This window comes from Spea bombifrons, chromosome 11 (genome assembly GCF_027358695.1).
Source record: "Spea bombifrons isolate aSpeBom1 chromosome 11, aSpeBom1.2.pri, whole genome shotgun sequence".
NCBI lineage: Eukaryota > Metazoa > Chordata > Amphibia > Anura > Pelobatidae > Spea > Spea bombifrons.
This window is the reverse complement of record NC_071097.1, coordinates 465,576-484,376: the sequence shown is the minus strand read 5'-3', so window position 1 is coordinate 484,376 and position 18,801 is coordinate 465,576. Positions and strand designations below refer to the sequence as shown.

General features: G+C 47.5%; 2 protein-coding genes across 2 annotated transcripts; one reads left to right on the top strand and one right to left on the bottom strand.

Annotated features, from left to right (window-relative positions):
- The first annotated feature begins 6,747 nt into the window (after positions 1-6,747).
- LOC128469204 (oocyte zinc finger protein XlCOF8.4-like) lies at positions 6,748-8,925 on the top strand. The gene is made up of 4 exons (XM_053451032.1): positions 6,748-6,819; positions 6,930-7,118; positions 7,200-7,323; positions 7,508-8,925. Exons 1-4 carry the CDS (start codon positions 6,748-6,750, stop codon positions 8,713-8,715), a joined length of 1,593 nt encoding a protein of 530 aa, XP_053307007.1. The 3' UTR covers positions 8,716-8,925.
- Positions 8,926-9,997: 1,072 nt separating this feature from the next.
- Positions 9,998-11,995, bottom strand: LOC128469158 (oocyte zinc finger protein XlCOF7.1-like). Its single transcript, XM_053450997.1, has one exon. It carries the CDS (start codon positions 11,961-11,963, stop codon positions 10,182-10,184), a length of 1,782 nt encoding a protein of 593 aa, XP_053306972.1. The 5' UTR covers positions 11,964-11,995; the 3' UTR covers positions 9,998-10,181.
- Positions 11,996-18,801: the final 6,806 nt, after the last annotated feature.

Genomic DNA, 18,801 nt, shown 5'->3' with positions numbered 1-18,801 from the left:
ATCCCAAAATCACATAGGGATGATGGGAGTTGTCTCTTTTCCTTGTCACACGGATATTGGGAGTTGGAGTCCTTGTTTAAAGTGATTGCTGATGGCTGTCAGAGCCCAGTGCGTGGTGGGAGGCAGGCGAAGGGGCATCTGGCAGGGGTACGGGACGTCAGTAAAGAACCATAAAGCCAGCGAAGACACGACGCACCAGTCACGCTTTATTGGGACTGAGCATATTTTATCAGGGAACAGGAAAGAGTTAACACGATGGACCCTCGGCGTAACAAAATGGATTCCATTCCACTCAACAGAGGCGCAGGGATTAGTAACTTCAAAGTGGACCAGACGGCGAGTCACCCTTAATACAAATATAGAGACAAAAGGGTTTAATACAAAATATTACAATTTAACCCCTACAGGGCAGCCCCAATAATCTTCCTAGAATACGTTTAACTGGGTCTGAACATCCTGCGCGCAGACGCTGTCTCTACCTCGTGTGTGTATTCCGGTGACTAACGAGGTTTGTCTTTTTGTTAAAACCTTTGCCGCACTCCGCACACTCGTAATGTTTCTTCGCGCTGTGAAGCTTGAGGTGCCGATAGAGGTTTGAGCTCCGGTTAAAACGTTTCGCGCATTTCGAACAGGAATAAGGCTTCTCCCCGGTGTGAATTCGGAGATGCTGGACGAGGTCCCTGTTCTTTGTAAAAGATTTCCCGCACTCGGAACAGCGATGGGGCTTCTTCTGGGGGTGAATTCTGCGGTGTTGAGCAAGGCACGAGTCGCTTTTAAAACGTTCTCCGCACTGGGAACAGACATAAGACTTCTCCTGGGTGTGAATATCGAGATGCCGCACAAGATGCAGGTACCTCGTGAAACATTCTCCGCACTCAGAGCAGGAATAAGACATCTCCTGGCTGTGAGTTCTGAGATGATGGGCAAGGTGTGAGTTATTGCTAAAACTTTTCCCGCACTTAGAACAGAAAAAAGGCTCCTGAGTGTGAATTCTTAGATGTCTAACGAGGGGTGCATTCCTGTTAAAACATTTCCCGCACCTGGGGCAAGAATAAGGCCTCTCGTCTGTGTGAATACGCTGATACCTAACGTGCTGAGAGTTAGAACTTTTCTCACAGCCCTGAGAGGAGGCCACCGATCTATCATGGATGGTCTGATGTAGAAGAAGATCAGAGTCAGTGGTAAACCGTTCCTGACACTCGGGGCAGCTATATGTACCCTCATCGGGGGGTGTTTCACACTGAAAACGTGTGTTACTGGTTTGGGTTTTATCAGTAGAAGTAGATCCCTTGTGTTCGGTTGGGATCCAATAATCTTCATTGGAAGCGGATTCCTCCTTTACGTGGACAGACGTGTTATCCCCCCCGTCGTGCTCTGTGTGTGTATCGGGGGCTGAGACATTTCCGTCTTCATCTGAGGGGCATCCGTCCTCATTACGAGTCGATGTGAGCTCTGTCTGTGGAGACTCCGCCGGGTCACAAATGTCTGTCTCTTCACATGAGGCGGATTCCTCCTTAATAAAATGAGACGTCTTACAGTCCAGCGGAGAATTAGGGGCTCGATCTCTGACCTTGGATGCGTCTGTCGGAGAGAAATGATCAAATTAAGTGAAGCAGCCGCTTTCCCAAAGAAGCAGATTTCAGAGTCTCTTTCAGATAAATGTCTTCTACCTGCGGAGACGCCGCCATTTCTAAACGCTCCCGGTCTGGCAGAATCTGTAAAACTCTCGAGTCTTGTTTGGTAACAGCGGCCCCGGCTCCTGAGATCTCTCGTGGCTGCCTTATTGCCGAGTATTTATTATACGGACCTCACATTTTACATGTTATTTGTTACAGAGAAGATGCCTTAATATCTACACACAGACCGCAGGGATTAAGCCTCTTACCCGGAGAGCCGCGGGGCTGGTGGGTCTCCATCATCACGTCCCTGTAAAGCTCCTTGTGTCCTTCTAAATACTCCCACTCCTCCATGGAGAAATAGACGGTGACATCATCACACCTTACAGGAACCTGAGACACACAATGAGCCGTCACCATCCAGACACACGCCTCGGTGTTACTGTATAACGTCCCGTTCCCAGCAGCGCTCACCTCTCCAGTCAGCAGGGACATCATCTTGTTGGTCAGTTCCAGGATCTTCTGATCGCGGTTCCTCTCGTGGGTCAGCGAGTGAAGTGGAGGCACCGGGCTGGGGCTCCGGGTCCCGGGGGGTCCATCTGACAGATGGGAACTTCTACGATGCGTCACATACTCATCACACTTTTTCGCAACAATATAGCCCTACAGAATAATAATAATGATGATGATGATTATGTCGGTGGTGAAGTGGTTCCCCACCCACTCTAGAAGCCAAATACATCTACCGACCATCTTTTTGGACCAATCACGCGTGGACTGGGCCCCCTATAACATGTCTCCTCTGCCTATTGATTATGTTGATTGGATTATTGGAAATATCTTCCTTGACCATCATATTTCCCAACATTATAAAATGTTACTTATGGACCAACCTAGGAGGACCACCTCAGCCTATCGACCAAGCAAGGGCTGCACTTAAATCGTCTACCAAATGAGTGATGGGCTAGTGCTGCGAACACTGCTGGTGAATAATGGCATCACTTCTTCACCTCTCCTGTCAGCAGGTAGACAATCTCCATGGTGATCTCCAGTATCTCCTCTGCCACCCCGATCCTGTCCTTGTTCCTCCCAGCTGAGTCTGCCAAGGTCCCTGAGACACGGCTCTGATCCTCGTGGGCGGGGCTGAACTTGGTGAATCCGGCCCATTTCTGCCATTAGATACATATACTGTGTTTAAAAAACACCAATAAGTCTACAGCGTGACCCCTGAAGACGATTGGCTTATTTAGAAGGGTATTTAGCATTTCTTGAAGGGTACGTCATTTGCACAAAAAAAAGGTGGAGTCATACAGCGCTAAGACAGATCTGCCCCCGGCGGCCCATCTAGCCTGTAGAGACTCAAGCCTATCCCATGCATGTTTAATACCCTCTCTGTATTACGCCCCCAACAGAAGGCTCCTGAGTCTAAGACTAAGAACCATTAAGGTTTGAGCCTTTAGAGGCTGATGGCATTGGGCCAGACATCACCTACCATTCCTCGCTGCTTTGACCACTGACCCCTGCTGCCCTCTGATGGGAGCGGATCCCGCTGGGGCTTCCTGGCCGGTGGGCCCCTGTCGCCTTCCTGCCGGGGGGAGAATATGGTGGGTATGGAGTCCTTCTTCATGATCCTCTTTTGGACGGCCTGGATGGTATAGCAGTCGTCGGTGAAGTGCTGGGAGCAGATGCGGAAGAGGTCGCTGCGCTTCCCGTCATAGACCCGCCGGGCGAAGTCGTCGAGGTCCCCGAAGCTCTGGCCGGCCTCCTCCATCTTCTGCAGCCACCTTTTGATGACGTCCAGGTTTTTGGGGAAGACGTGCAGCGTCACGTCCCGACATTCCACCTTCTTTCCGGAGTAGTACTTGCAGTTGTTGACGATGCAGTTGGGCATGTTCTTGGCTTCCCTAAAATAACCATAAAAAACCTCCCATGAGCCTCAGCCTGCCAGAGAGGAAGAAGCCCCTCCTACCCTCAGTGTTTGTAACCTGTGTGGACTACTACTCCTCACTCTCTGTAGAATACTGCCAAGTGTCTCATATCATAGCCCTGTACCCACTACTTCTGGTCCACCCCAGGGTGTCCCAACCCCGTAGTGACTACCTTTGGGCTCCCACAGGGGATCCAGGCCGGTTCAGTGTGATGACAGATGTCTCCTTTAATGCATGGATATTACAGTGCTCCGCCCACTCTGTTCTCAGAGCAGCCAATCACTGGCAGGAAAGCGCTGGATGTGATTGGTGGATTGATTTGTTTATTAAAGCATCATGTGCGCTCCGCTCGCCCCGCAGGGGGTGTTTTCAGTCAGTTACCGCAGAGGAGACGGTGGCCGCCAACCATAATTTTATGTAAGGGTTAATCCCGGGGGCCGCATCGGCCATCTTTCTCCACATATTGCCACAATCTGGAACTTTCCGGGGCGGCCACCCGGAGCTCTCCTTTTGAGGGAGCAGCTTCATGTAGGGGCATGGCTAGCACCAGTGAGCTGTTATTGGATGGAATAAGAAAAAGTGGGTGTGGCTACGCTGGAGAGTTCCCAGGTATGCGTGTCATTGGCTGTTCTGTGTAAAGTGCTGCCCCCTGTAGGGTGTGGGGCGGATAAACTAATGGAGCAGAAGAGTTACCCCATTTTACCCCCCATACCCTGCAGGGGGCAGCAATTTACCTGCAGCGCTCAGCAACGCGTAACACTCGGCCCGGAAAACATGGCTGACGCGGCCTATTGCCCCTCAGAACCACGGAACAAACCACTTGAGGTGGTGGGGGGAGTCTGATCCAGTCGGAAACACAGACCCGTTGGGTCACGTCACACGCGGAACGATAATTTGCGAATTTCCTGTCCGTTTCCTTCTCCTTCTGGTTCCCTCAGAGTGACCCAAAGAGGGGCAGCAGCAGTAGAGTACCGGGTCTGGGTGGGCAGGCAGACACTGGCGCATCATAGCTACATACAGCCCCGTGGAGCAGGACTGGATTTCCCCAATATTATAATGCCTGCTTTAGTCACCAATATTTATCAATGAAGAATAATAGACGACACGATAGAAAGAATAAGAAAGATGGACTCAAATGGCGGGTTTGGCATCGATGGGCGGCGGTATTCATTCTCACATTCATTCTCTCTCTCTCCTTGTCATTCACTATCATACGGTAACATGCCAACATCATAAAGTAACACACGCCATCATGATACAGTAACACACGCCATCATGATACAGTAACACACGCCATCATCATACAGTAACACACACCAACATCATACAGTTACACACACCATCATGATACAGTTTCACACGCCAACATCATACACTCATGCACACACATGCTAACACCCTACACACTTGTGCTAATGCCATACTGTAACATACACACTAGCACCACATACATGCACACACTGGCTACATGCTAACACCATGGGCACATACACAAAGAATCTGGCAATACACACACTGACACTCCATTATACACACACTCACAGACTGACTCCAACACTATACACACACAGACACTACAGCATACACACTCACCGACTCCAATACTATACACCGACACTAAACTATACACACACTGACACTACATTATACACACTCACCGACTCCAGCACTATACACTGACACTGCATTATACACACTCACACACAAACTCCAGCACTACACACTGACACTACCCTATACACACACTGACACTACATTATACACACTCACCAACTCCAATACTATACACCGACACTAAACTATACACACACTGACACTACATTATACACACTCACCGACTCCAGCACTATACACTGACACTGCATTATACACACTCACACACAAACTCCAGCACTACACACTGACACTACCCTATACACACACTGACACTACATTATACACACTCACCGACTCCAGCACTATACACTGACACTACCCTATACACACACACTGACACTACATTATACACACTCACCGACTCCAGCACTATACACTGACACTGCATTATACACACTCACTCCAGCACTATACACACACTGACACTCTGACGGTATTCTCACACTCACTCACACTCTATCCCCTCCCTTGGCGGAACTACAACTCCTATAATCCTCAGCACCCCATTACAATCCACACATCCCCAGCTTCTGCCTCACAATACACACAAGGACTACAACTCCCATCACACTCGTCTGCTTTCACATAAATCAAATTACAAATCCTATCATCCAGATTCCCCTCGGCCTGCCTCCCATCATGCACTGGGCCCTGACAGCAATTAAAGGGCAACCAATCACGAACTAAAGATCCCAACTCCCATTATCCGTGGAGCCGGGCAGAGAGACAACTCCTATCATCCCTATCTCCGCTTGGACTTAAAACCAAAACCGCAACAATGACTACAACCCGGTAATCCTCACAGGAGAGCGTCCGGTCTGCAACTTCTCCATGCACAGGAAGTACGGCAGGGGATTGGAACGCAAATGGACCCGCTAAACCGGAAGTTACATGGAACGCAAAACCGGAAGTAACGTTTCACACTGATGCTTTTAGAAATGCAGGCTGGTAAAACTAATGGGACCCTCTAACTCACTTCCGGTGTATAGGGTGGAGCTCCAGGAGCTGACACTCTCCCTGTAACCCCTGGCAGGTGTGTGTGCAGGTAAATGTTGGGGGAGGGACAGTCTGGGCCCAGGAGCTGACACTCTCCCTGTAACCCCTGGCAGGTGTGTGCGCAGGTAAATGCTGGGGGTTCTGGTAATACTCAGCTTTGTAACCATACTCAGTACTGATCTCCGCTGTGGCCGCTTTCTCCTTGATTTCTCCGTTTCCCTCTTTCCGGGGCAGGATATCGCGGTCGGAGCTCCGTCTGAGGTCTCTGTTTTCTTCCAGTTAGACCCGGACAGTCCCAGAGGAGGCTGCCGAGGGCCCTGATCTGGTCGAGGGGCCAACGCTCCATCCTCAGTAACCTGGAAGCTGATAGGTGAGTGTCAGTCACGGAGGAGACCGTCCTATGCAGTGACCCTGTGCCGGGTGATGTGACGGCTGCTGCGCTCTCTTTGGGGTTTGTCTTTTTGCCGTCGCGTTATTAGAATTTGTGGTACAGGGAGGCGTCTGAGGGCCAAACACGGTGACCCAGGAAAGAGTCCGGTTTAGGACTGAACATGGACAAGGATCCAGTGGCTGAGAAGATCTTGAGCCTCACCCTGGAGATCATCTCCCTGCTGAGCGGAGAGGTGAGGGGCCGGTGTCTCTGGGGCCAGAACATGGATGTCGTTATGTCCACAAACTGCAGCTCGGATGTTTCTTTGCTCATTGATATTTCAATATCTTTCCCGATATACAGGATTATATGATTGTGAGGAAGCCCAGTGACTGCGTCCCACCCAGCAATGGCCCCCGTGTGTCAGACGGACCCCCCGGGACCCGGAGCCCCAGCCCGGTGCCTCCACCTCACTCGCTGACCCACGAGAGGAACCGCGAGCAGAAGATCCTGGAACTGACCAACAAGATGATGTCCCTGCTGACTGGAGAGGTGAGCGCTGCTGGGAACGGGACGTTATACAGTAACACCGAGGCGTGTGTCTGGATGGTGACGGCTCATTGTGTGTCTCAGGTTCCTGTAAGGTGTGATGACGTCACCGTCTATTTCTCCATGGAGGAGTGGGAGTATTTAGAAGGACACAAGGAGCTTTACAGGGACGTGATGATGGAGACCCACCAGCCCCGCGGCTCTCCGGGTAAGAGGTTTAATCCCTGCGGTCTGTGTGTAGATATTAAGGCGTCTTCACTGTAACAAATAACATGTAAAATGTGAGGTCCGTATAATAAATACTCGGCGATAAGGCAGCCGCGAGAGACTCTGAAATCGACTTGTTTGGGAAAGCGGCCGCTTCACTTAATTTGATCATTTCTCTCCGACAGACGCATCCGAGGTCAGAGATCGAGCCCCTAATTCTCCGCTGGACTGTAAGACGTCTCATTTTATTAAGGAGGAATCCGCCTCATGTGAAGAGACAGACATTTGTGACCCGGCGGAGTATCCACAGACAGAGCTCACATCGACTCGTAATGAGGACGGATCCCCCTCAGATGAAGACGGAAATGTCTCAGCCCCCGATACACACACAGAGCACGACGGGGGGGATATTACGTCTGTCCACGTAAAGGAGGAATCCGCTTCCAATGAAGATTATTGGATCCCAACCGAACACAAGGAATCTACTTCTACTTATAAAACCCAAACCAGTAACACACATTTTCAGTTTGAAACACCCCCCGATGAGGGTACATATAGCTGCCCCGAGTGTCAGGAACGGTTTACCAGTGACTCTGATCTTCTTCTACATCAGACCATCCATGATAGATCGGTGGCCTCCTCTCTGGGCTGTGAGAAAAGTTCTTGTTCTAAATCGAAGCGCGTTAGGCGATGTCGTATTCACACCGGGGAGAAGCCTTATTCCTGCTCCGAGTGCGGGAAACAATTTAACAGGAACATGCAGCTTCTTGAACATCTCAGGACTCACACGGGTGATAAGCCTTTTTCCTGTCCTGAGTGTGGGAAATGTTTTAATAGGAACTTACATGTTGTGGAACACCTGAGAACTCACACGGGGGAGAAGCCATATGTGTGCTCTGAGTGTGGTGGTTGTTTTATCAGTAAAGCAAGCCTTTCTGTGCATCAGAGAACTCACACCGGGGCGAAGCCTTTTTCCTGTTCCGAGTGCGGGAAAAGTTTTACCAGTAACTGGCACCTTATTCAACATACCAGAACCCACACCGGGGAGAAGCCTTTCTGGTGTTGCGAGTGCGGCAAATATTTTAACACTAACTCAAACCTCGTCAAACATCTCAGAATTCACACCGGCGAGAGGCCATTTTTGTGCGATGAGTGCGGGAAATGCTTCTCGCAAAAGATAGAGTTGGTAGTCCACCAGCGGACTCACACGGGTGAGAAGCCATTTCCTTGCTCCGAGTGCGGGAAGAGCTTCAAACAAAAGATCGGGTTGGTAGTCCACCAGCGGACCCACACAGGAGAGAAACCGTTTCCGTGTTCCGTGTGCGAGAGATGCTTCACCTGTCACTCGCACCTTGTTCAACATCTCCGACTGCACGGCCGGGAGAAGCCATAAAGTGTTGGGGCTGTGCCAAATGTTTTAACGCTAAAGGGAATTTCAGTAAGCGCCAGCGGGCACACGGGTTAGAACCATGTGAAAGAATTGTGGGTAACAGGTCCGGGGCTTGTTAATAAATATTCCTTTATTGCTTAGCACCAAAGGACACATTTACACAAACATTCTAATGTTTCTAAGGCTTGAGAAAGACCTGTGCGTCGAAACGTTGCCTGCGTGAAATAAACTCACCTTATCATTTGAGTGCTGAGCCTCTGCTTCTCTATTTTGGATTTATTGAGGGACTTGGTGGTACCCTGGCTCGTGCACCATTTCACTGCTGAGTGCTGCATTCCAACCTCTTTTTTTGTGTATTTCTGGTCTAGGGCAGACAGATAGTGAATTTTAACCCTTTTACCACCAGAACCAAGTCACGCGCACGCTTGGAGTAGGGTGCGTTCCTGACAATGAGAATCATTTATTTGTTAAATTTCATGATTACTATAATTCATACTCCGAGGTCTTCCATCGATTTCAGGAATCAGAGAACTTTGTGATTTTTAACAAGAATGAAGTGACGGTCTGGAGGAAGGTGCTTTCGTTGCTGAGAATCGAGTCTTCTGACATGGTTATAAACGGGGTGTCCTTCAGCCGATGGTTTTATAGATTCTGCAGCAAAAGCTTTAGAGAATTTGTCTAAATTACAAAGATTCATAGGAATATTTCAAGATCGCAACCCAAAAGGTAAGAGGAGAGCCGCGGGGTTATTAAGAATGGCCGACCTCGTAAAAGAATGGGATTTACTCTGTGCTGACGTCTGTTACCCATAATAACCATCTCCTCAGTGTGGCCTTTCCCTGTCTCCACGTCAGAGACCGGTGTTTATGTCATTATACGGATATACTTTAGATATAAGGCAGGTTATGGACTCCGCTGGAATCCATGTTATTCTGTTTAGAAAGAAATCCAAGTGACCTAATGAATAATGGGTGAAATATATCATCTGTGTTGAGGGAAACGACTCGTTCCTCCTCATCGTAAACTTTCTCTTAAATAGGTAACGATCACTTTTTTCCGGCTTCAGTGGTTTACGTTAGAGGATTTTGGTTCCACGCACCAGAAAATTTGCTTCACACAATTTATTTATTTTAAAAAAATACTTCAAAATGGAAACAAGAAACAAATGATTATGAAACATAAACCTCGCAGCAGATAATGGCCCAGATTATTCTTCGAATCGATGTAAAACCTCAGAGTATGAATTATAGGAATTAGGAAATTTAACACATAAATGATTCTCGTGACTTTATACCCCCCCCCCCTAAGGTGAGTTCCGAGAGAATTGTGAAAAATCCGGATCTTCCCTTTCAGGACTCGGAACAGATTTCTCCCCGATGTGAGTTCCTGTATCTAATAAAGCCGTTATTTGTACCATGGACTTGTTTTTTTCCTTTATGTGGGAATTTGCCACTTTCTATTGCATTTCTTTACGCAAATTCTCCCTTTCCAAGGTGCGTTTTCTCGTGTCTACTCCGGTACTGGCTTGATCTAAAACATTTCCCGCATTGAGAACACGCGAACGGCTTCTCTCCCGTGTGAGTTCTCATATGTCGAATTAACGTTGACTTTGCATTAAAACCCTTTCCGCATTCTGAACACGCGAACGGCTTCTCTCCCGTGTGAAATCGCTCATGTACAGTGAGGGCTGAATTTGTGATAAACCGTTTCCCGCATTGAGAACATGCGAACGGCTTCTCTCCCGTGTGGATTCGCTGGTGTATGACGAGAGAAGACTTTGTGGTGAAACATTTTTCACATTCGGAACAGGCGAATGGTTTCTCTCCTGTGTGCGTTCTCACATGAGCACTGAGGTGTGATGACCTGATGAAGCGTTCCCCGCATTCAGGACACGCGAATGGTTTCTCTCCCGTGTGCGTTCTCTTGTGAGCGCAGAGGCTTGTCGTCGTAGTGAAGCGTTTCCCGCATTCCAGACACTCGAATGGTTTCTCTCCAGTATGGTATCGCATGTGTCTGGTGAGTTCTGACTTTAAGGTGAAATGTTTTCCGCACTCTAGGCACGCAAACGTTTTTTCTTCGCTATGATACAGCTCGTGTCTCCGTAGCTCTGGCTCTGTAAGAAAACGTTTCCCGCACTCCAAACACGCGCACGGCTTCTCCCCGGTGTGAATCCGCTCGTGCCTGGTAAGCGCTTGGTTGGTGGTGAAACTTTTTCCGCATTCGGAACACACAAAAGGTCTCTTTTCGCTGTGACTCCGTTCGTGTTGGATAAGGTTTGGTTTCGTGATGAAACATTTCCCGCATTCGGCGCATGCGAACGGCTTCTCCCCCGTGTGGATCTTCTCATGTTTATTACGATTTCCTACTTGGGAGAAACGTTTCCCGCACTCGGAGCACTCAAAAGGCTTCTCTCCGGTGTGATGTCGCTCGTGTACTTTCAGCTTATGATTTGTCGTGAAACATTTCCCACATTCGGAGCAGGCGAATGGCTTCTCCCCCGTGTGCTTTCTCTGATGAATAGTAAGCGCCTTCTGGGAGGTGTAACATTTCCCACAGTGGGAACACGCAAACGGTCTCTCGCCGGTATGACTCCGTTCGTGTTGGATAAGATTTGCTTTTGTGATGAAACGCTTCCCGCATTCGGCGCATGCGAACGGCTTCTCCCCCGTGTGGATCTTCTCATGTTTATTGCGACTTTCAATTTGGGAGAAACGTTTCCCGCACTCGGAGCACTCAAAAGGCTTCTCTCCGGTGTGATGTCGCTCGTGTTTTTTTAGCTCATGACTTCTCGTGAAACATTTCCCACATTCGGAGCAGGCGAACGGCTTCTCCCCCGTGTGCTTTCTCTGGTGCATAGTAAGCGCCGTCTGGGAGGTGTAACATTTCCCACAGTGGGAACACACAAATGGCTTCTCCCCCGTGTGGGTCTTCTCATGTTTATTACGATTTCCTATTTGGGAGAAACGTTTCCCGCACTCGGAGCACTCAAAAGGCTTCTCTCCGGTGTGATGTCGCTCGTGTTTTTTCAGCTCATGACTTCTCGTGAAACATTTCCCACATTCGGAGCAGGCGAACGGCTTCTCCCCCGTGTGCTTTCTCTGGTGAATCGTAAGCGCCGTCTGGGAGGTGTAACACGCAAATGGACTCTCTCCCGTGTGGATTTTCTCATGTTTATTACAATTTCCTATTGAGGTGTCACATTTCCCACATTCGGAACACGGAAAGGTTTGTTTTGCCGTTTGATCATCCATGTCTCGAGATTGGGTCCAGAAGATAATGGAGAACCTCAAATTTCTATGAATGTTTCTATTTTGCTCACTAAACACTTTATCCACCAGAGATTGGGGTTCCTCGGCTGCGAGTGGCGGCACTTTTATCCCCAAACTCCTCGTTACGGATCGTTTTAGGATTTTTCTTGTGATTGTATTTGTTTCTTCAGACTCAATGAGGAGAGAGATGACGCAGGAGACGATCGTCCATCTATGTGGTCGGAATGTCTGTTTATTCTGAATATTTACACTCCTTAAAAAAAATAAAAATAATAATTTTAAATCATGTTTAGAACACAGAGAATTGGTGGAAAGACACAGTTTCTGGTAATGGGGTATTTTCTAGTTGGGTGTTTCGTGTTGACTCCCCCGAGGTTCTGTCTTTGGTTTCATTCTTTTCAGTTTAATGATCAGAGATCGGGAACAGGGCCCAGAAAGCGATATCCAGATATTTAACAGATGAAACCAAACTATGTAAGGAAATTAAATCAGAAACAGGCATCATCTCCCTGCAGAAGGGTTCTCTTAGGGGCCCCATTAGCAACAAGACCTTCCTCTGACTTGTGATCTGTTACTAATGTTATACGAGGCATCAGGAGAGAGAGAAGGGGAGGGGCTTTATGGGGGTTATAAACAGCAATAAACCAACAGGCACCTTAAACTAGTAACACTCAACAAAACGAACACTACAAACACACAGACAATATAATATACACAATAAAGAACACACAGCAAACCTGAACATACAGCCAGGGGCAGATAGAGTTACCACCCCAGGTCTGTACACTGCAGTCCCTGCAGGCCTTTTCCTTCCCACGAGCTTCTCCTTAGAGTCTCCCCTCAGCTTGGGTGAGGTTTTTATACATATTTTCTCTTTGGAGTTTGGGAGAGTCAGCACTGCATAGTTTCCCGAATACTCAAGGAGGTCGGGAGACAGTCCACCCACACCTGGTCATTTGCATATGCGAGAGCTCTGGCTCCAGGACGTAGAGGTGAGAAAACCCTCATCTTCCTTTTCATCAGTTAGGTGTGGAGACCGTATGGCATCCACCGCCCAGGAGAGAAGGTTACTGGGATCACTACTTTGCATATCAAAGGGAATGAAACCTTGATTATTGATACACCGGATGGTGAAATTCCCTGATGTTCCCAGGAGACCCATGTGTTTTATGATATTAAAATTAGATCAACTACAGCATAGAGACCAATTCAATAGATTTCCTTCTCAAGGTGTCCAGATTTCTTACAATGTGCCATTTGCATTATTTTTATACTTGTTGCAAGGAAAGGAGGGGGAGTTGTTTTGGTGTAAAAGGTGCTTGTGTCAAAATGGAGTCGCTGACCATGTGCTTGGGAGGTAAATACACAACCCAATTATACTCAAAGCGCTCACCAGATAGAAACGCTTACAGTATTAGTCACACCAATAAACACTCGCTAAAGAACTTGGAATAACGTCACAGGAGCCAATCACACGACACCAAGCAGATTTATTTTACTACCACTGTCTGAGTTCTGCGACAAGATGGCGTTTGAGCGGCGAATTACAGACGCAGTCGGCATTCCGGAAGAGATCTATCCAAACAACGCAATACTCACCCAATACAATCTGCCCCCGAACACTAGCAGAGATTATAATGTTTAATAAACAATAGTAACTTAAACCTGCTCTAACAAAACACCAATAATTTCACCAGAGAGACAATTATAAACGCAGCGTCCAAATTACCGCAATATTAACACAACAGTCACAGCAGAAGCACCATACGCCGGTCACTAATAAATATTGTATAAACAGCGTGATACCCATATACTTATCAGCTCCTGGGCAGTCTCACGGAGACAACGTAACCGGAAACGATGGAGGACTGGAGACACGCGGCTGGATCAATTCAGCTAAAGTCACGCTCTTCAGAACGGTTCCCCCTGAGCTGCTCTTTTATGTTATCTCCGCCCATAATCAGTCTGCTTTCCCCGCCTAGTTCAGTCACTTATTGGTTGTTCTGGTTCCCCTGATTGGTGTATCAGATCACATTTGCTAGCAGCAAAAGGGGGATGGGAGGAACTGCCAACTTCTGGTTGCTAGGCAACCCAGCAGCAGCAGAGGAGGTAGAGTAAATAGAGGGGCTACATTGCAAATGGAGAGGCATTTAGAACAGAGAAAAAAAACTAAAGTAGCCCGGGGGATGTCGCTAGGGGCTTCTGGACACTTTCTATGAGGCCATTGGCCACCGATTGCAGCCGTCGCAGTAATTTCCTGCGTTTTCTCAGCACCACAAATCCGGCCGCGTTAATCCAGCCGCATCTCCAGATTACTGAAATACCCCGCAGACAGAGGGTTTTTGTGGAAGTTACAGGGCACGACGGATTTTTGTGTAGGTGATGTGTCAATTCAAAATACCCTCAAATACCCCAAAATGTTACTTGCCCCGTCACTTGGCTGCTGCCCCCACCAGGTAAAAAATAATATCTTTTTTGTGGTATTCTGTGATGCAGAGTCCTGGGTGATAGGGGCAGGAAGGGCACCTAATACCCTTTTTGTGACAGACTCTGCTCCTGTCCTGTGCTCTCCTCTTCCTGATTGTGCCACAGGCCGGGGTAACAAAGAAACACCTAAATTATTCTGGGGTTTTATTTAGAAAGGGCAGCAGTGGGTCCCTATACAATGGGACCTTATTTTATGTAAACAATTAAATTGTGGGTCACCTCCGGGGGGGCGTTGGGCATTGTCACTGAAATGGGGTGCCTTGGTTTTAGACTAAAAACCCACACAATATATTTTAACGCAATAATTACGTGATTTCAAATTACCAATAAAACGGTCTCAACAGGCAGAACTTAATAAAGGAATATATATTATGAACAAAAAGGGGATCCAGGCATGGTGGAGTACTCTGTCCTTTTACATTGGGGCTAGACATAGCGGCACCTTCTTTTGTAATGTTTCACACCTTGCGGAGGGCCCTGGTTGAAGTCTCATCTTCAAAAGACAAATTCATGTTAAAAGACCTTTTGGCACCACATCCCTATACAATCAAATTAACCCCTCTCATACAGAAATTGGCCATACCATCTCTACTGGGTAGCAAGTCCATGTATACAGCATAACCTGAGCCATACTATGTGCCCCAACTAACGGTACCCAACTACCCCGAGGGTGAGGCCTGGGGAGGGCCACAGTACTGGTTGCGGGCGGGTGAAGGTTATATGGACACTATACTGACTATTGCATTATTTAACCCCTATATTCCCGCATAGTATTGTGTTATTGAGCAGTACATAGTTATATATAAACTAGCTCTGTGTCAGGGTTTATTGCTGGCTTAGATTTGCTCCCAACTGACCCCACATCCATACCCTGGGTGCCCAGCTGGCTGGAGGCAATAACGAAGCCATGTACCCCGTCTCCCTGGGAGCGGAGGCTCAGGATCCCCCCGCGGGGTGTAAGGAGGTGTTATGGACACAGATAAATGTGGAACGGTTTACGTCTCTTTTTGAGTTCCTACAACTGAAAAAAGTCACAAAATTACAAAAATACAGTATAACCATTTAGCAGATATTGCCCAACACAATGGAGATTTTCCAAGCTAGAAGCACAGGCAACAGGGTCTCTCAGGCTACTAGCAGGGGGCCAGGGCAACCAATAAGTGACTAAACTAGGCGGGGAAAATAGACCGGTTACGGGCGGAGATAACATAAAAGAGCAGCTCAGGGGGAACCGTTCTGAAGAGCGTGACTTTAGCTGAATTGATCCAGCCGCGTGTCTCCAGTTCTCCATCGTTTCCGGTTACGTTGTCTCCGTGAGACTGCCCAGGAGCTGATAAGTATACGGGTATCACGCTGTTTATACAATATTTATTAGCGACCGGCGTATGGTGCTTCTGCTGTGACTGTTGTGTTATTATTGCGGTAATTTGGACGCTGCGTTTATAATTGTCTCTCTGGTGAAATTATTGGTGTTTTGTTAGAGCAGGTTTAAGTTACTATTGTTTATTAAACATTATAATCTCTGCTAGTGTTCGGGGGCAGATTGTATTGGGGTGAGTATTGCGTTGTTTGGATAATCTCTTCCGGAATGCCGACTGCGTCTGTAATTCGCCGATCAAACGCAAAATCATTTGTTAAATTTCCTAATTCTTATAATTTATATTCTCTGAGGTTTTACGTCGATTTGAAGAATAGGAAGACTAATCTGGGTCAAGGTGGCCATTATCTGCTGCGAGGTTTATGTTTCATAATCATTTGTTTGTTGTTTCTATTTTGAAATATTTTTTTTGTTGAAAAAATAAATAAATTGCGTGGAGCAAATTTCCATTTATTTGTATAAAAAAAAATAGATGTTATCGAAAATGTAAAAGTAGACGAGCTCCAAAGGTGCTCCATAACTGAAGTGATGGACAGGAGGAAAAGGTTCTTTTATCGATGAGTCTTAGATTCTGTATCAAAAGCTTTAGAGATGTATGAAATGAACCATTTCCGGTTAAAATAAATCAATTACTTAAAACACATAGGTCACTTTCACAGCAGAGAATTGCGAAGGAGAGCTGCGCTCGGGATGAGTAGCTCCGCCGTGTAGGTCTTCCGTCCCGACAGTTCACGAGGCAGCCGAGTAATTATAGCTCTCATTCACTTGCCGAGACACGATGTAGAGTGAGAAACAGACTCAGGTCCATTGAAAAGCACTCGGGTATTTATACATCGAACCAGATGAAATACAATATCCTCCACCCCGTCCGGCCCAGGGTGAACATTATGGCCGTCTGGCTGGCGCCCCCCGATACACTACTGTAAAATGTCCGGGTATACAGAAAACAGGGTCCCCAGTATATTCCTGGACGCCTCTAGCAATTGCTGCCCTCGTCCCAAAACAGCACACCAGGGGGCTTGATAGGGCAGCGGCAACTGCTGCATGTCCTCTAGTGCCATACTAGATTTCACATCATATCTGTTCTGCCTCTGCCTCTGTGGCTAGCCGAAGCTGAGCCACACAGTGGGGCTATTGTCCTGAAAAGGACAATAAGTGATCATAGCAGAGGACACAGCTCTTCCGGAACCTCGGGGTGTTGTAGTATACGGAGGTATAGCAATACAGCGCTCTACCGCCCTGATAAGAGGTAGTCCACATAACCCCGCCCAGGCAGTGCGGTGTCATGCTCTGGCCAGCGAGCCCCGCAATATCTGTACAACCTTAAACCGTCGTTTTCGGGTGATCCCGAAAGAGCGGTGGCAATCCCGGGTTACCGATGGATAGCTCTGTCCAAAAAGCGATGTGATCGGTCGAAGGGACCCCGAGTAGCAGCACTTCAAAGTCCCATCGGTCGGGAATCTACAGGCGGCTCCCTCCCAGGACCATCTCTGGTCCACACCCAACTAGCCGGGGGTCAACTCCACAAAAGAGCGCTCTAGTGGGGTTGACGGTGTCCGGGATAAAAGGGGTTAAAGTCAGAGGGCAGGACATGGGGCACATGGACAGGGTAAGACGTAAGGGGGAACAAAAGCACACACGATAATTACAACACATACCGGGAAATGCAGGCATCACAAACAATAACTATTACAGATGGCACCTATTAACCCTGGGCCGTCACAGGTAAAGTAACAGTTTTTCTGTCCGTAGGGCTCCGGCAAGGAAAGATTTCTTTCCATAAGCCACATCGGACAGTCATTTCTTCTATTTTAACTAAACGGGGGTCGCTGGATCATGAAATTAGCAGGAATTCACACTTTAATCCTCATTTTGCTTTTCTTTCTGGAGGCGGTTTACAGGTTACTCTTACAGCAGCTGATTGGTCCAGTGACTTCTAGGAAGATTTGTCTTAAACGGATTGTTCACGTCTCTACCTCTCTTTACTATGAATCCCCCCTCTTTACTATTTTACCGACCCTCCGAGATACTTCTTTATCTTTTCTCTGGTAGGTTAATCGAGTCACAGTCTGGTAACGGAACCTGGGACGCTGTTCCTCTATTCTGTACAGCGCTAAGTAATTTGTTGGTGCTTAATAAACAAAGGATCACTGTGACAGAATGAGCTGTCATACAGGCCCCAAGGTACTCAGAGATGGCTCCAGCCCGGCTACCAAACAGGCAGGAACTCCATTGTGTAATCTAATGCCATTAACAGGATTGCTGCCAGGGGGAGATTCAGTAGCTAAAGGGGATTAAAGGTTGGGTTGTCTACATGTACCTGTCATGTACCTGTTTATCAATGTTGACTTAAGTTAATTAAGTTCTTTGGCTATATGAGTCTATGTTTTCAACAATAAACTGTTCATCCCTGCTGTACTCAATCCAAGGTAGTTGTGTCTACTTATTGTATACACATAGCAGGGTTCCAAGGTGCGCATGCTGGCTGGTGCTGGAAGTGATTCCGGGGACAAGAGGAGGATACATCTGGGTGATCTCTGGGAGTTACTACAGCTCTCTCGGTGAACCCGTTACAATCACGTACCTCAGATTTGTTGGAATCTGGTGATGAAAAATTGTGATGTTTGGGACTTTTATGAGAGGATTGCAGAAAAATGTCTTCCTCTCTGTTTGAGGGTCTTTCGATTGGCTGAGAAGCACACATATATTATTGATTGTCTGTCTCTGGCAGTAGGTCATACGGGTCTTGGAAATGGTTGAATTGTCTTCTTTGCCATATTGACCATGACTGTCATGATGCTTCCCTCTAGAGGAAACCGTACCAAATTTAATGCCGTCCTGTACAGCGTCTTCCAAGCTTGGAGGAATACGTGTCTAGAGGAGCAACTTCTCCTTCTATTTAGCAGGGCATCAAAAATAATTAGTAATATTAATTTTAATAATCTTATCATGTGG